Source organism: Lutra lutra, chromosome 12 (assembly GCF_902655055.1).
Source record: "Lutra lutra chromosome 12, mLutLut1.2, whole genome shotgun sequence".
NCBI classification, from domain to species: domain Eukaryota; kingdom Metazoa; phylum Chordata; class Mammalia; order Carnivora; family Mustelidae; genus Lutra; species Lutra lutra.
In genome coordinates this window covers 57968385-57986939 of record NC_062289.1, presented here as the reverse complement: position 1 = coordinate 57986939, position 18555 = coordinate 57968385, and the positions used below count along the sequence as shown (strand labels likewise).

The 18555-nt window shown below is 39.7% G+C and overlaps 1 protein-coding gene across 10 annotated transcripts in view; it reads right to left on the bottom strand.

Moving 5' to 3' along the window:
• Nucleotides 1-18555, bottom strand: part of PTPRM (protein tyrosine phosphatase receptor type M) — an 801682-nt gene that overhangs the window by 497768 nt on the left and 285359 nt on the right. For all 10 annotated transcript variants that reach the window (XM_047696721.1, XM_047696710.1, XM_047696714.1 and 7 more), the window contains exon 3: nt 7333-7604. In XM_047696721.1, coding sequence (XP_047552677.1) covers nt 7333-7604 — 272 coding nt within the window. The remainder of the gene's footprint in view (nt 1-7332; nt 7605-18555) is intronic.

Genomic DNA, 18555 nt, shown 5'->3' with positions numbered 1-18555 from the left:
CTCCCGGTCTCCGGCCCGGAGGCGCCGAGAGCCCAGGGCCCCACTCCTCAGTGCGCCCTCAGTGAACAGCGCCCAATGACTCCCGTCACCCTGGCCTCCGGCCGCGCTCCGAGTTGACAGAGCCTGCAACCGGTTCAAGGCAACCCCGAGCTGAGAGTCACTCCTTGGCTCTGTCTCTGTAGCCGGCTTCCCCGCTCCAATACCGGTAAGCTCTGCGACACTCAGACACCCCCGATCCTTCTGCGACCCTGCGGGGCCTGAGGCCGCGCTGACCCCGCCTGGGCTTCACCCCAGTTAAGCCTCTGGAGCGATGTCCCTCAGCAGAACAGACTTTTAAAAGTCCTGATTTTGCTCCGTTGCTCCGTTGCTCGCCAGGAGCCGGCCCCTCCCCCCGCGGTCTATCTTCCCGTCGCTTTGGATTCACTTCTCCGCCAGTCCTACCTTTCAGATAGTGGTTGATTTTCTGTTTCTAGAATTGCTGTTCTTCTTCTCTTCAATCTCCCGTTGGATTTGTAGGTGTTTGCAATCTTTAGATAAGCTATTTAGCTGATCTCCCGCTACCCGAAGTAGTCTCAGCCTGCTACTTCTCCGCCATCTTGACTCGACAATTTATATTTTAACGAACAGCAATTAACCTACAATTAGGTGCATTCCATGCAGGTTACCATTGTGATTTGTACTTGCAGGATACTATTCTCCTAAAAATAGGACAAGCCACACAGAAGGACTGCTATGGTGAGAACACTTTGCTAAGAAACATTTTGATACTCTAAATGCCAAGTTAAGATAACTTTAGGGGAAAGACTAAGAAAAGGAAAGATGCTCAAGGAAACTTACTATTGAGCAAAAGTGCTTGGGACAGTTGTGTCTACTTTTAGAGAAAACCTCTCCAAATACAACAACTACAAAACTCAGACTCTAAGTTGAGAAATACCAAATGGGTAGTAGCCAAAACCCAATGGGCATCCCCAACCAAAAATGAGAGTAAAGACAGGACAAAGGTAAGGAGCCCAGTGTGTCTGTCCCCAAGATGGGAGGTATTTGGAGCACCTGCTTCCCATGGTAGAGATTCCAGAGCACGCTGGTACCAGAAACACTCAGGAAACCTCACCTCATTTTTTTTTTTAAGGATTTTTTTAAAAGATTTATTTATTTATTTATGTATTTGACACAGAGAGAGAGGGAGATCACAACAAGAGAGGCAGGCAGAGGGAGAGGGGGAAGCAGGCTCCCCATTGAGCAGAGAGCCTGATGCGGGGCTCGATCCCAGGACCCTGAGATCATGACCTGAGCCAAAGGCAGAGGCTTAATCCACTAAGCCACCCAGGCACCCCTAACCTTGCATTTTTGTATGACAGTAAGTTTTGGGATGTCCTGGGGGGAAAGAAATCTGGTTCACTTTATTTTACCTAGTTTCATGGAAGGATTCATTTCCATAACCCCTTTTCACTGAGGTCCTTCTGCCTTTCCACTAAACACATTTAAGGAGTGACTTAGGGAGAAAGCACTCAGATATTAGCTATTTCCCTTCTTCTACCATAATCTTAATCTCAATAAACTACTACTATTTGTGGAAAGGCTAGAAATCCTAAATGTGCTTTTCCATTCCTCTTTAAACCCTGCACGGCCTTTATATTTAGTCCCATAATTACTGAATTTCCATAAGTTTAAGTCAGTTGCCCAAACTTATAAGTAGACAAGGCTGATATTTAAATCAGTTCTGTTTAACCCAAACCGTATGTTCTACTATACTATGATGTTACCCAATTCCAAATAATATTATAATATGAAATATCTTTAAAACAGTTAATTCATCAAACCTAACTCATTATATCAAAGCTACTTAATAAAATGTGAAAAGTATCTTTTAGAAATAAAGTGCTATATCAACATAAAATATTTTAATTATAATATACTAATATTTCAAGTATATGTTCACTCTATATTAGTGTCTTAGATCTCTCTAATGTATCTTGCAGTCTGAATTCTCTAATGTAGAGGTGATGTCTGGGGGGAAAGCAGACTCCCTGTGCAGGGAGACAGGGTCTCTCAAGGGTCCTGCTTCCTTCAGATGTTCATATCCTACTATCTTGTCCTCAGTTTTCTAGCCCAGAAATGGCCTGTTTCCTAAAAAGGCATCATTTAGATATTGACTATTATGAATCATGTTCACGTGACAACAGAATAATAGTTCTTGTATTTTGTGATTCAAAATGTAATACTGTTGAACCTTGAACAACATGGGCATGAACTGTGTGAGTCTATTTACACCTGGAATTTTTTCAGTAATGACAGAACAGCACTACAAACTTATCTCATTTTTGAAGTGAAAGACCTGTACTCTGAAAACTATGAAGCCCTGATGAAAGAAATTAAAGATGACACAAACAAATGGAAAGATATCCCATGCTCATGGATTGGAAGAATTAATATTGCTAAATGTCCATATTACCCAAAGCAATCTATGGATTTAATGCAATCCCTACAAAAATACCAACAAAATATTCACAAAACTAAAAAAATAATACTAAAATTTCTATGGAACCACAAAAGACCCCCAAAAAGCAATCTTGAGAAAGAAGAGAGCTGAAGATATCACAATTTCAGATTTCAAGCAATACTACAAAGCTATAGTAATCAAAACAGTATGGCACTAGCACAAAAACAGACACATAGATCAATGGAATGGGATAGAACTCAGAAATAAACCACACCTATATGGTCAATTAATACATAACAAAGGAGGCAAGACTATATAATGGGGAAAGTCTCTTCAAAAAATGGTACTGGGAAAGCTGGATAGCTACATGCAAAAAAAAAAAAAAAAAAAAAAAAGATACTGGCCCACTTTCTAACACTATACACACAAAAAGAAATTCAAAATGGATTAAAGACCTAAATGTGAGACCTGAAATCCTTATGATTTTCTTAATAACATTTTTTCTAGTATATAAGTACTATAGTACTTATAGCATACATGTGTTTTAATCAACTGTTTATGTTATTGGTAAGGCTTCCGATCAACAGTAGGTTATTAGTCAAGTTTTGGGGGAGTCAAAGTTACACATGGATTTTCCAGTGTATGGGGGATTGGTGCTCTTAACATCTACATTGTTAACTGTAGTCATACAGAGCAGACTCATGTCCTTAGATGAGCACAGAACTTCTTACAGATAAATATCTTTGGGAAATTAGTGCAAAAGTACATGGGCTCATAGGCATGACTCATTTTTTTTAAAGATTGTATTTATTTATTTGACAGAGACATAGCGAAAGAGGAAACACAGCAGGCAGATTGGGAGAGGGGGAAGCAGGCCTCCCGCCGAGCAGACAGCCAGATGCAAGGCTCGATCTCAGGACCCTGGGATCATGACCTGAGCCAAAGGCAGACACCCAAAGACTGAGCCACCCAGGTACCCTGGCATGATTCACATTTTATGAGCATTAGGATATGACAGCCCTCTCCTCAGTAAAGGTGTGTTAGCTCAGTGTGCTGAGGACCACACTATGCAAGGAAGCTCCTACCTTGGGTAGTGCTGTCTATGCACAGAGAACTGATTTTTCTAGCTTTTTTCTGGTCATCTCCAGTTAGGTTGACACCTTGGGCCAGGGGTGGAAATAGGCTTTGCTAGGTGTTTTCCTTCTTCTTCACCTTTGTCAATATGGTTTGTCTTTCTCATCCCAACTGGGAAACATCATTCAGGTCTTACATGGTGATTTTAAGGCCCATTGCTTAGTGTCTTTGAGGTTTCCTCCTGACATCTCTCCTATAGCACCAACAGAGCATCATTTACCTGATAGCTTGTGTTATTATCAGGGTAATGATTTCAGTATGTTTACTGCCCAGCAGATAAGGGAGAAATATGCCTTTCACTATGCCTTTACAACTTTAAAATCTAATGTTTGGCTGGAGAGTTCAGAAACTAAATTAAACAAGGGCACTTTTAGGGGATCTGAACCCTTTCCAGATATTGATCACCAGATTTTTAAAAAACTTAGCACTGCTGTATTAAAGAATCTCTACAAATCCATTTTTAAAAAACATTTTATTTATTTACTTGACAGAGATCACAAGTAGGCAGAGAGGCAGGCAGAGAGAGAGGAGGAAGCAGGCTCCCTGCTGAGCAGAGAACCAGATGTGGGGCTTGATCCCAGGACCTGGGATCATGACCTGAGCTGAAGGCAGAGGCTTTAATCCACTGAGCCACCCAGGCGCTCCTACAAACCCATTTTTCAATTCAAAGTAGAAAGCTATTCCTAATGAGTCAACCACTGAACCAAAAAGAGATAGTGAGACTTAGGTTCTAATTCAACTTGATAAGTCATGCACTGCTCATTATGTAAGAGACATAACAGTGAGAAGTAAGTAGGCTTGGGGGATGGGGTTGGAGGTTCACAATGGGGGCAGCAAAATATTTAATTCAAAAGAGCCCACGAACGGAAGAATTCACCGGATCACAATGGCCTAATATATAGGACCACTACTCTATTTTCAATATAGTTCCAGAATTCCTTTTTAAAGGGTGATCTCCTAAAATCATTAAACTAAATCCTCCCTTTAATTTCAACTGTTTGAGCTAGGAGTGCCAAGGCTCTTATGGATGAATGATGTGTCCCTCCCCGTTTCCATATGTTGGAAATATCCTCACAATGTGAGGATATTTGGAGATGGAGCTTTAGGGAGGTAATTCGGTTTAGATGAGATGATGAAGGTGGAGCCCCCAAAATTAGCATCCTAAAAATAAGAAGAATGAAGACAGGAACTCTTTTTCTCCAAATGCACATGTAGAGGAAAGGCCACTGAGCCCCCTCCGAGAAGACAAGAAGGCGGCCATCTACAAGGCAGGGAGAGGTACCTCACTAAGAACTGAATCTGTGAGAATCCTACAGGACTCACAGGCTCTGCAACCATGAAAAAAGAATGTCTATCATTAAAGCACCCAGTCCTTGGTCTTTCTGTCATAGCCTGAGCTTACAAAGGCAAAAACACAACTTAAGATCTGGATTGCGGTCAATGTCAAAACTAAACCAATGCATTAGACTCTGGAGGCTGTGAGGGGCCCAAGAGAGTTCACACCTACAGATGCTGGCTGGGCAGTGTTAACGTGAAAGAGAGGAAAATCACAGTTGATGTGAAAAGCACAGTTGAGCAGACCTACCTTCTGATCTTGCCTAGAATTTTGTCCCACTGCCTCAATCCTGCAGATGCCTAGAGGCTAAGACAGAACCTTAGTGCAGGTACCAGAAGGGCAGTGGGAACATCACAGACCTACTTCTTCTCTACTCTGGGAAGGTCTCCTCCAAAAGAAGTTTCTAAAAACACTTAGCCTCTTAGCTTAGTCCATCATATAAAAGTCTAGCTTAACCAAACCCGCTTCCTCTCCTTCCATTTTAGTACTATGGAAGAAAAAATTTTGTTGGGGCTATATTTTTTAAAATTATACCACTGATTGCTAATATAGTTGTAAAAAAGGTTATTTGATAAATAGGATATTTTCCCTGTGCAAGAAAAACTTTTTTTTCTTTTTTTACTCTTTTGAATTTTAGGTATAAAAATAGTACATACATATTGGAGAAAACTTAGAATATGACTGACCAATGGTATAAAGAAAAAAAGTTCAAATCATCTGTTACCCTATTAGCTAGGGAGATACCACTTTTTAATATGTTTATTTCAGCATATACTTTAGTCTTCATTTTATATGCATACATACATTATTATATATATTTTGTCATATAAATATAATATTAAAATTAAAAAATATAATATGTAAAATTTAAATTGTGGAATTTATTGTTTTATACCAGTTTTTCCACTTAATGCTTAAGTAGATCATTAAATGGTCTTCCAGGACATTATTCTTAAATGTTGCAAAATACATTTTCATACTGAGGTAACATAAATTAACTAACACTCTAATGTTGGAAATAATACTGTTTCTGGTTTTTCATTATTATAAATAAACTGCCATGAAAATCCTTGTAGTTAATTATTTGCAAACATTCTTCCTTATTTCCTTGGGATGAATTGCTAAGAGTAGATCACTAATTTAGACCTATCTAAATTTTTAACACTTTTAAAACAAGCGTACTTTTAAAAGATTTTAACAATTTATGTGTATACCACTTAATTTAACAATTTGTATATGTACTATTCAAGACACATGAATTTCTCAATCCTTTAATTCTAGAAACTGCTGCAGGTATAAGGGTACAGAGACAAATCAGGTACAACAGTGACAGCCCATTTATTCCCATTATCAAATCCAGGGGTAGAGGAATGGGGATAGATGCATCTTTCCTAACAAACAACAAACCCACAGAATGGATGCCTGGGTGTTGTTCCTGCCATTAGGAAGACAAGCAACCCTTGAAGAGACTAAGTTTTCCCCTTCCCTGAGTCTAGCCAAACACCTCAATTAAATATGAGAGATGGTCTTGGATCCATGTTCCAGCTAGCTCCTGAGCGAGCCAAAGGAATTAAGAAAGAGAAAAGCAAAATATCTCAATCCTCTTAATGAATCCTTTTAGCTTGAAATCAATTGAGTATTATCAAAATCAAGTTATTTTTTAAAGGTGCTGTCGACAAAAGGGGAAAAAGCACCAATTACCATTGTCACTATTTTTCCACCTTTGGTCCTAAGTCAGGATGCACTTGTGATACAAATCACTCTCTGCCGGAAGGGACACGAAATCAGGGTTCCTTTGGTGCCACTTCTTAAGTGCTCCTGGTCTCCACCCTTTCATTACTTCCAATGAGAACTCCAACTGGGTGACATGGATCTTAACAGAACATCCCAAGGAACGGGACAGCCGCCCCTCCATGACAAGGACTTAGCCTATGCATGTTCTTTTCTTCCCATAGCTTACAGGGATGGGAACAGGACCCTGCACCTCACTAGCTGGTCCATGAGACTCACTTCCTAATGACTCATTTACTCCTGAGAGCAACTCATGACGAAGGAGTCTCCTCTTTGAGATTCAAGTGCTATGTCTCTGTGGGTCAAATATGCCTTACTTAACATAGCGCTTCTAGAGAGCATTTCCTGCCCTGCTGTAGGTTACTTAAAACAACATTTTGGGGGTTCCCCCCCTCTTATTTTCTTAAAACAGTATATGCATAAACAAGTTTGAAAGGTGTTCTTTACTCATTTCTCAAGGTAACCTATAAAGACTTAATACACTCCTTAGCAAATAGCCCATGCTTCCATAATATGGGTATTCAAAAAACACCTACACTTCTTACACATTCTCTGATTATACTAATATAAAAACTGTGTTTTCAGAAGTTAGAAGATTCATCAAAACAGGAAATGAAAACAAAGAGCGTACCTGATAAAAATTAGGCCAGAATGTACTAATGGCCAGTTCTGCCCTGTTCCACGTGCGGGTAGGGTCTCCAGATATGTTCCAGATAGGATTCCCCAAAGGCCCATTATTGACCTTCACGTAGACATTGAGTAACCCAGGAGCAGCATTACTCTTGCTGGATACAAAATAGTGAAAATCAATGCAGTGGGTGTCATTTTCTTTCAGCTGAGGTAAGAGAAGGTGGGCTCTCTGCCCCTCAGGTCTCCCAGATGTGTTCACCAGCATGAAAGAGCCTGTGGAAAGAAAATCAATGGAGAGTTACAACCTGAAATACTACTTCCTGATCATCGCTCAAAGCCGTCATCATTTACATGGTGGGTTGACACTGCAATGCTATGGATCTTACTTAGGCTTTGAGAGACCCGTCTCTTTCACACCTTTTCACCTCAAAGAATTCTCAAGATCAGTGAATGGAAAGTTCCCTTGAAGTTACTGCATTCAGTCTCCTAAGTAACAAAAATATGCATAATTTGTTGACCTGCACTGATCATCTGGTAGTCACTAGCCATGTGTGGCTATTTACATTGAAATTAAGTAAAAACCCATGATATGAAAAGCTTGGGTCCTCAGCCACACTGGCCACATTTCCAGTGCTGAATGGGCTCCTGTGGTTGATGACTACCCACTGAGAAGCACAGATATGGAACCTTCCTATCATCTCAGAAAGTGCTATGGGACAACACTATTCTGTGAGGGTTCCACCATTCAGCAGTTGAGCACTTTAATATTCTCATGTAACCTAGAGAGAGAGAGAGAGAGAACAGATTGGCCTGATTTGTGGAATCTCAGAAGACTTTACTGGCCCTATGATGCTCCCTGTTGCCAATATAATATAGAACTTTCTTGTAGTTCATTGCCACCAGCCCTTTCCCATTGTCATAACAACTGACTTCTTGATAGTGGAGGTGTTTTCAAGACCAGTAATGACTGAGCATACCAATGCCATCGTTGTGCCAGTCAGAGGATGGTCATGCTCAGAAACCTCTATGAGCAATGTGAATCTTTACATCCAAACCACCAGCCCACCCATGACTGCTGAAGAGTTTCCATGTGGATTCAAGCTTTCCAGATACCGTGACATCAACTGTGTCACTTGGGCCCTCCCCATGTCTAAGATCAACAGAAATGTCAATTAAAATAATTATATGAATCTTATGTATCATATATTTGCTTTTATCTTTCTTTATGTAAATGTAAAGTTTTTATGTAAACATAAAGAAAGATAAAAGCAAAATGTTCTAAGATAAAAGGGACAACAGAACATCATAAAGCCTTTCTGGCAGAGAAGAAAAATGTATTGAAACTCTGAGGGGAAAGAACACCTAAATTTGGAGCATAAAGATGAAAAAAGAAATACTACTCACATATGGCTGGACTCATGTTTTCTATTGGGAGAGGAGACTATTCCCCAGCTGAGTATTCTTTTTAGAATTTCCATTATTATGAACCATAATTTTCAAGGATGTGTGTGTGTGTATATGTATGTTTTTGTGTTTATGTATTTTAGTACACACTCAACGAATACCAAAAACATATATACACTACTAGAAGTAGATTTCTTTTTTATTTTATTTTATTTTATTTTATTTTTTCAGTGTTCCAAGATTCATTGTTTACACACCACACCCAGTGCTCTATGTAATATGTGCCCTCCTTAATACCCACCACAAGGCTCACCCAACCCTTCACACTCCTCCCCTCCAAAACCCTCAGTTTGTTTCTCAGATTTCTTTTCTTGTCTACAAGCTGTGATTTCCTAAACAGCAAAAAGAGAAGACAGCCTTTCTCAGAGAATTATTATAAGGACAAAATTAAAAACCATAAATGTAGGTATATCTTTTATAAATTAATAGGCTATTGTTATGGAATCAATACCAGACAATGTTTACTGATGGCTGTTACTTCTAAAGTGCCCCGTGTAAGGGGAGCTAGTAGTAATGGCATTAAAGATAAATAGGAATTGAGTCAAAGAGAGATCAGGAAGCTGTTTACCCAGGTTTTAGGATGAGTTAGTGGCCAAACCAAAACTTTGAGCCCTTAAGCTTCCAGCCCATCACTCACCCTGTTACACTCCAATAACCCCATGTTTCTTCATGTGCTGTTTGAGCGTATATGAAGAAAACAAACCCCTTCGCGACAGTGAAGGAAAATTACAGTCGCTCTTTGAAAATAGAGCAATTTTTCAAAAGATGAATGTTATGCACCTGGAAATATGAAAGCCAAGCCACAAGGGAAGGGTTATCTATGGAACATATATTCCAGTAATAAGGAAGAACTACAAATGTGATTTAAGAATGAGTTGGGGGCACAGAGAAGAAACAAGTGGCAAGACCATATCATTGAAATGATTCGGGTGAGCCAGATTCTATAAAATGTAAAAAAAAAAAAAAAAAAATCTTCAAAATAGGCAGGGTAGACCAATCCCCTCACAAACCTAAAGCTGACTGTTAGTGTTTATGATATGAATTAAAAATCATACTTTTCTGGGTAAATATAAGCAGATCTATTCCGTATTTGATCATGTGGGGCTCTGTTATCCGCAACCTAGTTACAATGTATTTTCCTACTGATAGGGCTGACCAGGACATGGCCTTGAGGTCAACGTTGAATCACCAAAACCTTTAATACAACGAAAGTACTTGCAGTGTTTCCATCAGTGAAACTCGGGCAGCCATGGGTGGTAAACACAACCATATGTAAAGGATGGCAGAAGTATGTATTTCCTGTATCCCGTGACATCTAGCTTGGATGCCTGGGTGAAGCTGAAAGAGACAAGTCTCTTTCCACATGTTGGTATAAACTGGATAGCTTCCTACCATTACTGTTCAGGGAATCACCGGGAATCCCTAAAACACTATTCTCCTAGCTGTGCAACCGATCCTCCATTATACTCCATTCCAGCACAAAATGCTCTGTCGGCTGTTTGAGATGTCTAAAGTATACAGACATTTTTAACTTGAGGTCAAGGTGAAATGCAGGTATTGTAAGTTATATATACTCAAATGATCGTAATTTTTATACTCCTTTCTCCTTTTAACCTTTTTAAGCCAGAAAGCATGGACTCTTTGGTTACCAGGTGTGCTTCGGTGATGCAGATGTGCTCAAATGGGATTAGCAAATAGGGGCATGCCATCCATCTAACACAGAAGTCCCTTGGGTTCATGTGTGACTTTTGGCAGGACATTAAAGTTTTCGAGTGATCTCAATAAAGGGCTACATGATGACCTTTAAACAAAGATCCAGACTTGCACAATGCTTCCACTCAGGGGAAGAAGTGGCAAGAAATTTAGTGATTTCGAAAACCATCCTCTCTACTCTGTAAAGTTGTCTGGGAAACTGCAAGAACAGAGGAAAAAACCTTAGAGCTTCTGCTCTCCTCCTGAGTTGAAAAGGAAAGAACGTTGACTGATGAAGAAGATAAAACCTGGACCCTATTTTTAAGTTGGCAGAAAGTGAAAGTTGGCAGAAAGTGAACTCTATTAGAGGGGACTGACTACAGTAGAAAGACGAAAACCAGAGCCTGAGGATACAGAGTGAAGGATGGAGTTACTGGGATTCTGAAAGCCAGATAGGAGTTGATGGGACCAGGAGTTTTTGTAGGGTTGTTACTGTTCATGTTGGTTCTCCACCTACAGAGCTGCATAGCTTCTGAGTGACCAGCCCCAACCCCATTTCTCTCACAAACTCTATCATTTTCAGTGTGTGATTCTGCGAAATGAGTTAGAGATCTTCCAAGAACATGGGTGTGGTATTGGAGGACATGCCGGCTGTATCTCCGCCATCTTCTTCACCTGTTCTGGCCTAAGGAAGCAATTCTGCCTTGACTAGTCACAAGCAAAGTTCTTCTACCTTTCAACAGAAGAAAAGCCACCTGAGCAACACTATGGTCAACACAGAAGATTCTGGAAGAAAAGTCTCTCTTTTCCAAGCCACTTCTCTGGGATATGGTCACCTGAGAAGTCCTTTTTTTCCCCTCAGTTGGTATTTTTATGTAGCCCCCATAATTAATGATTAATGTATAAGGGTACTTAGGACAATGCTTGCCAAATAGTGCAAGTTCAAAAATTGTTGACCAGCATTACCACGACTTTGTTTTCCTCGCACCTCATCCAAATGTGTGGCTTCTTTAAATTATCTGTAATTCTTTAGCATTTCACTTGATATATTTCTACCTGTCCACGTCACAACCTTCCTGGTCCTATCCTATTTCATCTAAGTGGTAATTTTTTTTTTTAAGATTTTATTTATTTGACAGAGAGAGATCACAAGTAGAGAGAGAGAGGAAGGAGCAGGCTCCCTGCCTAGCAGAGAGCCTAATGCGGGACTCAATCCCAGGACCCTGAGATCATGACCTAGCTGAAGGCAGAGGCTTAACCCACTGAGCCACCCAGGCAGCCCTAAGTGGTAATTTTTAAGTTTCCTCTCTTTATAAGAGGGGAACATTAGTATTAAAGGGTTATAAAACCTTCAACACAGTTGATCTTGTTTCTACATTAAAGCTCTGGGAAAAGGATCTTTATTTCTACATGTGGTCATGAGGACTTATCTCACAGCTTCAAAGTAGAGAAGATGACATTTCAGCCAACACAAGTATTTCCTGATGGTGCTACAATATTGTTTTATGGTAACTTTACATGAGAAAGTGTGAACACTTAATGCTTAGTACAGTCTGGCAAAACCAGAATCCTGGGGGTAAATTTCCAGTTGGGCATACAGAAATGGCAGGTGGGAGGGAAGAGATGCCTTTTAATTGTTTGAATTTATCACCTATCGGCTATGAAAGTAAAGTCATCTCACCAATGTTTAAAGGATCCAAGGCATTTATATTCAATTTTAGACTATTAAGTCTGTTTTTTAAAAAATATTCCTATATGGCTGAATGTTTAATTTTCACCTCCTGCTTCAATGTTTTGACTGTGAGGAAATATATTTTCAAAGACTAATTGGGTCTCCCTCAGTAGGTACTTCCTTACCTCAATTTTTTTCCCCCAACAAAAAACACTCCAACTGGGCAAATAAATAAAAGAAATCAGAATTCAAATTAGCATAGAAATTCTGTTTGTGTTCAAATAACAAAACACCCTTAAGTCACAAGTGTAGAAGTAGAGAATATGACATTGCAGTCAAATGAAAAGAACTCCACATAACAGAGCTGGCTTGAAAAGGGGCAGTTTTTAAAAAGCACACTTTGAAGGTCTTTAAGAATAATTATTTTGGTTTCTCTGAAAACGAAAACTTTGCTATGAGAACATGCAATATTCACATTCTTGAATCTTTGGGTGAATTAAATTTAACTTAATCATATCCACTGGCAAATGCTTTTGATTGGACTATCTTCCATCATTGTTTGTGACAGCAGCAATAGCTAGATATAATTAGTTACTCCCTTCTACCCCATCATTAAAATTTGCATTGGTGTGGTAGAGGCTCTAGATTTTTAAAAGCTAAGGAAATTGCATAAATTCTCTTCATACATTTCAGAAACTTTGTGAGCCCAACAAAAAAGGGAGCGTTTTCCATCATCCAGCAGGAAGAGAGAATGACGTATGTTATTAAATACTTTAGCTGGTGGAGAAGCAGCATTTTATGAACTTGCAAGGGAGCAGATCTTCCACCCCAAATGTGTCTCTTTTGCATGGGGATTACTTTAAGCTGGTTATTCTTTTTTTTTTTTTCTTTCCCTGTTTTTTAAAATTCTTTATTCAAATTCAATTTAGTTAACACATAGTATATGACTAGTTCTAGGGGTAGAATTTAGTGATTCATCAGTTGCATAAAACACCCAGTGCTCATTCCAACAAATGCTCTCCTAATGCCCATCACCCAATTACCCCATCTGCCTCCCCTCCTCCCTTCCAGCAACTCTCAGTTTGCCTCCCTGTTTTCATCTTACAGTTTGCCTCCCTGTTTTCATCTTTATTTTTCCTTCCCTTTCCCCTATGTCCCTTTGTTTTGTTTCTTAGATTCTACGTAGATATGAGTGAGATCATATAATAATTTTCTTTCTCTGACTAATTTCACTTAGCCTAATACCCTTTAGTTCCATCGATGTCATTGCAAATAGCAGGATTTCATTCTTTTTGATGGTTGAGTAATATTCCATTGCATACACATTCCACATCTTCTTTATCCATTCATCTGTCGATTAATATTTGGGCTTTTTCCATAGTTTGGCTATTGTGGACATTGCTGCTATAAACATTGGGGTACAGGTGCCCCTTTGAATCACTATGTTTGTATCTTTTGTATGAACACCTAGTAGTAGTTAGTTACTCTTAAGAAACAGCACACACACGTGAAGTTCTCAAAACTGAGTAAAAGCCACCCTTGCCTAAGAGACACTTATCAGGGGAAACTCCATTCGTAACAGTGTCTCCCTTTCTGTACCAGGAAGAGGGGGATAACCACATTTCTAGAAACTCTTGTCAATGGAAAAAAGGGCTTAAATTTACAAACAACCTTATCCTTGTTGACTGCTTTTCTTTTCCTGATTCACCACCACTGCCTCCTTGGTCTTTAGCTGAAGATGGTATTCAAGCTGATGGCTTCGGCCATTTCAGGAAGTTCCTTTTCTAGGGTCTCTCCCATATATACAGGAAGTATACAAGATATTAAACTTCTGTTTGTTTCCTCCTTTTAATCTGTTTCATATTAATTTCTTGTTATATTAATTGATATTAATTTAATTACTAGACCAGCCAAAGAATCTAGAAGGTGCAAAGGAGCAAAATTTGCCCTCCCAAAGTGTGTCTCTTTGACATATGGATTATTTTGAAGAAATGGAAGGCTCAGGAAGAAACTCTGACCCTCCCCCTAACTCGATAAAAGAATTTAGATAGAGGAGCTGCTCCAAAAAAGTGAGCCATCACCATAGAAAATAATATGAACTAGGTGTGGTGGACAGGGAGGAACTTAGAAAAGTCTGTTAACAATCTTCTCTATGTCCCATTGTTTCTGCCTGACCCAGCAAACACTTGTTTGTCAAACATTTACTCTTTCTCATCTTCCTGTGAATTGTTTTTCTTCCCTTTGAAGTCCCTGATAACCACCTCCTTTTCTTAGCTCTGAATAGTGCATAAGCCCCAATTGCCTGACTCCTTGTAGGTTTCATATTCTTATGGAATGCCCTGTGTACATCTGTAACTAAGTTTTATTTTCTCCTGTTAATTTGTCTCATGTCAATTTAATTCTTAGACAAGCCAAAAAACAAAACAAAACAAAACAAAAAAAACAAAAAACAAAAAAAGCCCACCTTGAATCGCAGGAGAAAATATTTCCTCTTGACAAAGGCGAGAAGGGAAAATTTCCCACCCCCACAAATATTAATGTCACTCTAAAATTCACTTCTTAAGCCTCTTAATTTTAGTAAAAGTACACAGATCATTGCCCTTTCTCTTCTTTTGGGTGTTTTGTCTTCATTTGCTTTTTCTTCTCTGTGACATGTCTTCAAATTTGTAGATTTAAAACCCAAAAGCTAAATAGAAAGTTTACAAGTTCCACTTTTGCTGGCGTAAATCTTGCCTCTAGTTTACAGGGCCATTCTGTTTTTCTTCTGACCTACTATATATACCAGTCGTAACAATTCAGCTATCTAGAGAAGTGCTTCTCGAACCACCTGTGATGAACGACCATTTTTCTAAAAATATCTGATGCATCTCAGATCAAATGTATGTAAAATGCAATAAACATGGATTTCCAAAAAAGAATCAATAAAAAGGCATGCAAAACGCAAGCCCATATTTGTTAGTAGATTAAATAAGTGTAAAAGCACTCTTGTCAAATTTCTATAAAATTTCTGAAGACTTGCTCTCAATTTCTATAGTGGTAATAGGCAGGAACAGTGTGCTGACCAGCTCTGATGTGCAGACCCCACCAAGTAGCACAGGCTTAAAGTTCGAGTAGTATAGCAAACCGGGCTCCCAAGTACCCAAGTGTATGTAATTTTTTTTTCTTAACGTGGGAGAAAAAGACAGAGACGAACAAATTGAAAGAAAGGAAGGAAAAAAAATTCTCTAGTTTCTTAACCCAAAGATGAAGGCTATCAAGCTGATCCCTTTAGCTGTGAAAGAAATTGGTTAAAGAAGACACAAAGGAAGAATGGAAAGTGAATGGAGAGGGAAGAAGCAAACACAATCTTGGGGAATGAAAAGAAAGCAGTGAAGCTGAATTCAGAACAGAACCAGCTTTGAGGCAAGGAGGAGAGGAAGAGGGCTCCAAGAACACATCTTAGCTATTCTTAAGGAAAAGAGGAGAATGTAGGGAAGTCATGTGCCACCCAGTCCTTTGGCCAAGGGCTGCATCTATCCCATCTCATTAAGTCCTCCCAACAATAAAGACCCACAGAAACACAGAAAACAGTTAGCTTATCAAAGGATCCACCACCAACATCTGACGGAGCTAAAGGGAATATGAATTTTTCACATTCAGGCTCTAATAAAGGCAAGGCTCTAAAACCAACATTTTCCAAACATGTGGACCCATCATGATACCAAAACATTGTATATGCACCCCAGTATGCAAGTGTGATGTTCTGTGTGCACACGTGCATTACACACACACACACACATACATAGACACAGAACTTCCATGAGGAAATATGTGTCCCTATTTTTTCTTATCAAGTGTATGTATATTATACTCACGTTTCCTATTCTGCTGTTTCATTTTGTGACATACAGACGAAAATGAATGCTGGACACAACCGACAACTGATTCCATAGCCCACAGATGCTTAAAATCATACCGCAACTCCTGTCCCAATAACCCGAACAAATAAGATCTACACTGTGCTCTGCCGCCTTCGTAAAAGAGCTTTGTATTTTTAATTTGTAATTTTAAATTTGATCTTATCCTTCAAATACCAAAATACCAGATTACATCCCTCCTCCTGCTCCCTCGGCCAATACCAACAATGGTCCTAAAAAATATGTCTTTTCTGATGAGAAATGAGGAAGTTGAAAGCCTGTGGAGAAATAAATGAACTTAGGGAGCAAAGCTCCAAGGGAACAAAGTCTCTGTAGGGAGCTGCCACCATCACTTTAAAAACACTTATTAGCATCCATTTCAGCCCAATGGAACCACATCTGTAGCCACATCCATATTCTGAAGACCAGATGACATGCATCTTTCTTCAGCTCCTGGGTCTTCTATGCCCCTCTTAAAAATGTACAAACTCTGGTATAAACATGAAATACTTATTTTGCAACCACTAGCGAGTACAACCTTAATTAAAAGAAAAATTCTTTTTACCCAAATATCATATCCACCTCTCTATTTTGCCCTCTCTCTTGTCTTTCTCTTGGATTCTCCAATATTATTTGTCAGGTGCAATAATTTTGGCCATGGTCCTAATATGCTGGTGAACATACATTAAGATGGTAAAGAAGTAACACCATATCACAGGAAAGCCCCAGCAAAACTGTAACTACGCCATTTCCTCACTTCCCCGGTCCCAGTGGCACTTTTATTGGGAGAGGAGGGGATGTGGAAGGGAACTTCTTACAAGTCCGACCAGCTAGTACCCAGCACTCTGTTCTCCCCAAGGGAATGCCACAGCAATAGGTGCTATAAAATTAATAATAAGCATAGCTAAAGCCTAGCATACACCTAAATAGTAAGCATCATGAGCATAGCATATACGGAAAATGTGCGTAAAACACTTGCTTCAAGATACTTGTACTGTGGGATGCCTGGGTGGCTCAGTTGGTTAAGCAGCTGCCTTCCGCTCGGGTCATGATCCCAGCATCCTGGGATCGAGTCCCACATCGGGCTCCTTGCTCGGCAGAGAGCCTGCTTCTCCCTCTGCCTCTGCCTGCCATTCTGTCTGCCTGTGCTCGCTCTCTCTCCTCTTTGACAAATAAATAAAATCTTTAAAAAAAAAAAAAGATACTTGTACTGAAGACCCAAAACATGCAGTTGTCAGCTTAGTGATTCACGGCATAACTGAGTGGGTATTTTTATTATTTATTGTTCATAAAGATACTGAGCTGCCCCAAATAAATTCACTCTCCTTACCTGGTCAGTTTTAGCCACGGTGGGATATATCTGAGTGACCATTATATACTGGGCATTTTGAGAACTGTGAACAATAAAACCTGAACCAATTCGTCCAGCAAGAAATTTCACAGCTGTAATCATATTTTAGATATTTCAGCACAGAAAGAAAAAAAATGCACAGAACTAACAAATCTGATCCATTAAGTTGACCAATATTTACATAAACCACAATCTCAAGGGCCTGTAAAATTTGTGGATTTATAACTGTTAACCAGTGGGGCTCCACGGTGGCTCAGCTACTAAGCATCTGCCTTCGGCTCAGGTCATGATCCCAGGGTCCTGGATCAAGCCCCGCGTGGGGCTCCCTGCTCAGTGGGAAGCCTGCTTCTCCCTCTCCCACTCCCCCTGCTTCTGTTCCCTCTCTTGCTCTCTCTCTGTCAAATAAATAAAATCTTAAAAAAGAGGAGGGGGGCGCCCGGCTGGCTCAGTGGGTTAAAGCTCTGCCTTTGGCTCAGGTCATGATCTCAGGGTCCTGGAATATAGCCCCACATCAGGCTCTCTGCCTATTTGTGATTTCTCTCTCTCTGTCAAATAAATAAATAAAATCTTAAAAAAAAAGTAGAACTGCCAACCAGTAACTGTTTTAAAAAAAAGTTTTGAGACAGGGAGGAAAAATAAAATAAGATAAAAACAGAGAGGGAGACAAATCCTAAGAGACTCTTAATCATTGGAAACAAACAGGGTTGCTGGAGAGGACATGGGGGTGGATGGGGTAACTGGGTGATAGACATTGGGAGGGCACATGATGGAAGGAGCACTGGGTGTCGTATGCAACTGATGAATCACTAAATTCTACCACTGAAATTAATAATACACTACATAGGGGCACCTAGGTGGCTCAGTTGTTAAGTGTCTGCCTTCAGCTCAGGATATGATCCCAGGGTCCTAGGATCGAGTCCCCACATCGGGCTCCCTGCTCAGAGGAAAGCCTGCTCCCACGCCCCCTGCTTGTGTTCCCTCTCTCACTGTCTCTCTCTCTCTCTCTCTCTCTGTCAAATAAACAAAATCTTTAAAAGTAAAAATAATAATAATAATAATAATACACTATATATTAACTAACTTGACTTTAAATAAAACATTTTTTTAAAAAGAAGGCATGAAGAGACTCAGAGCAAATGGAGGGTACTC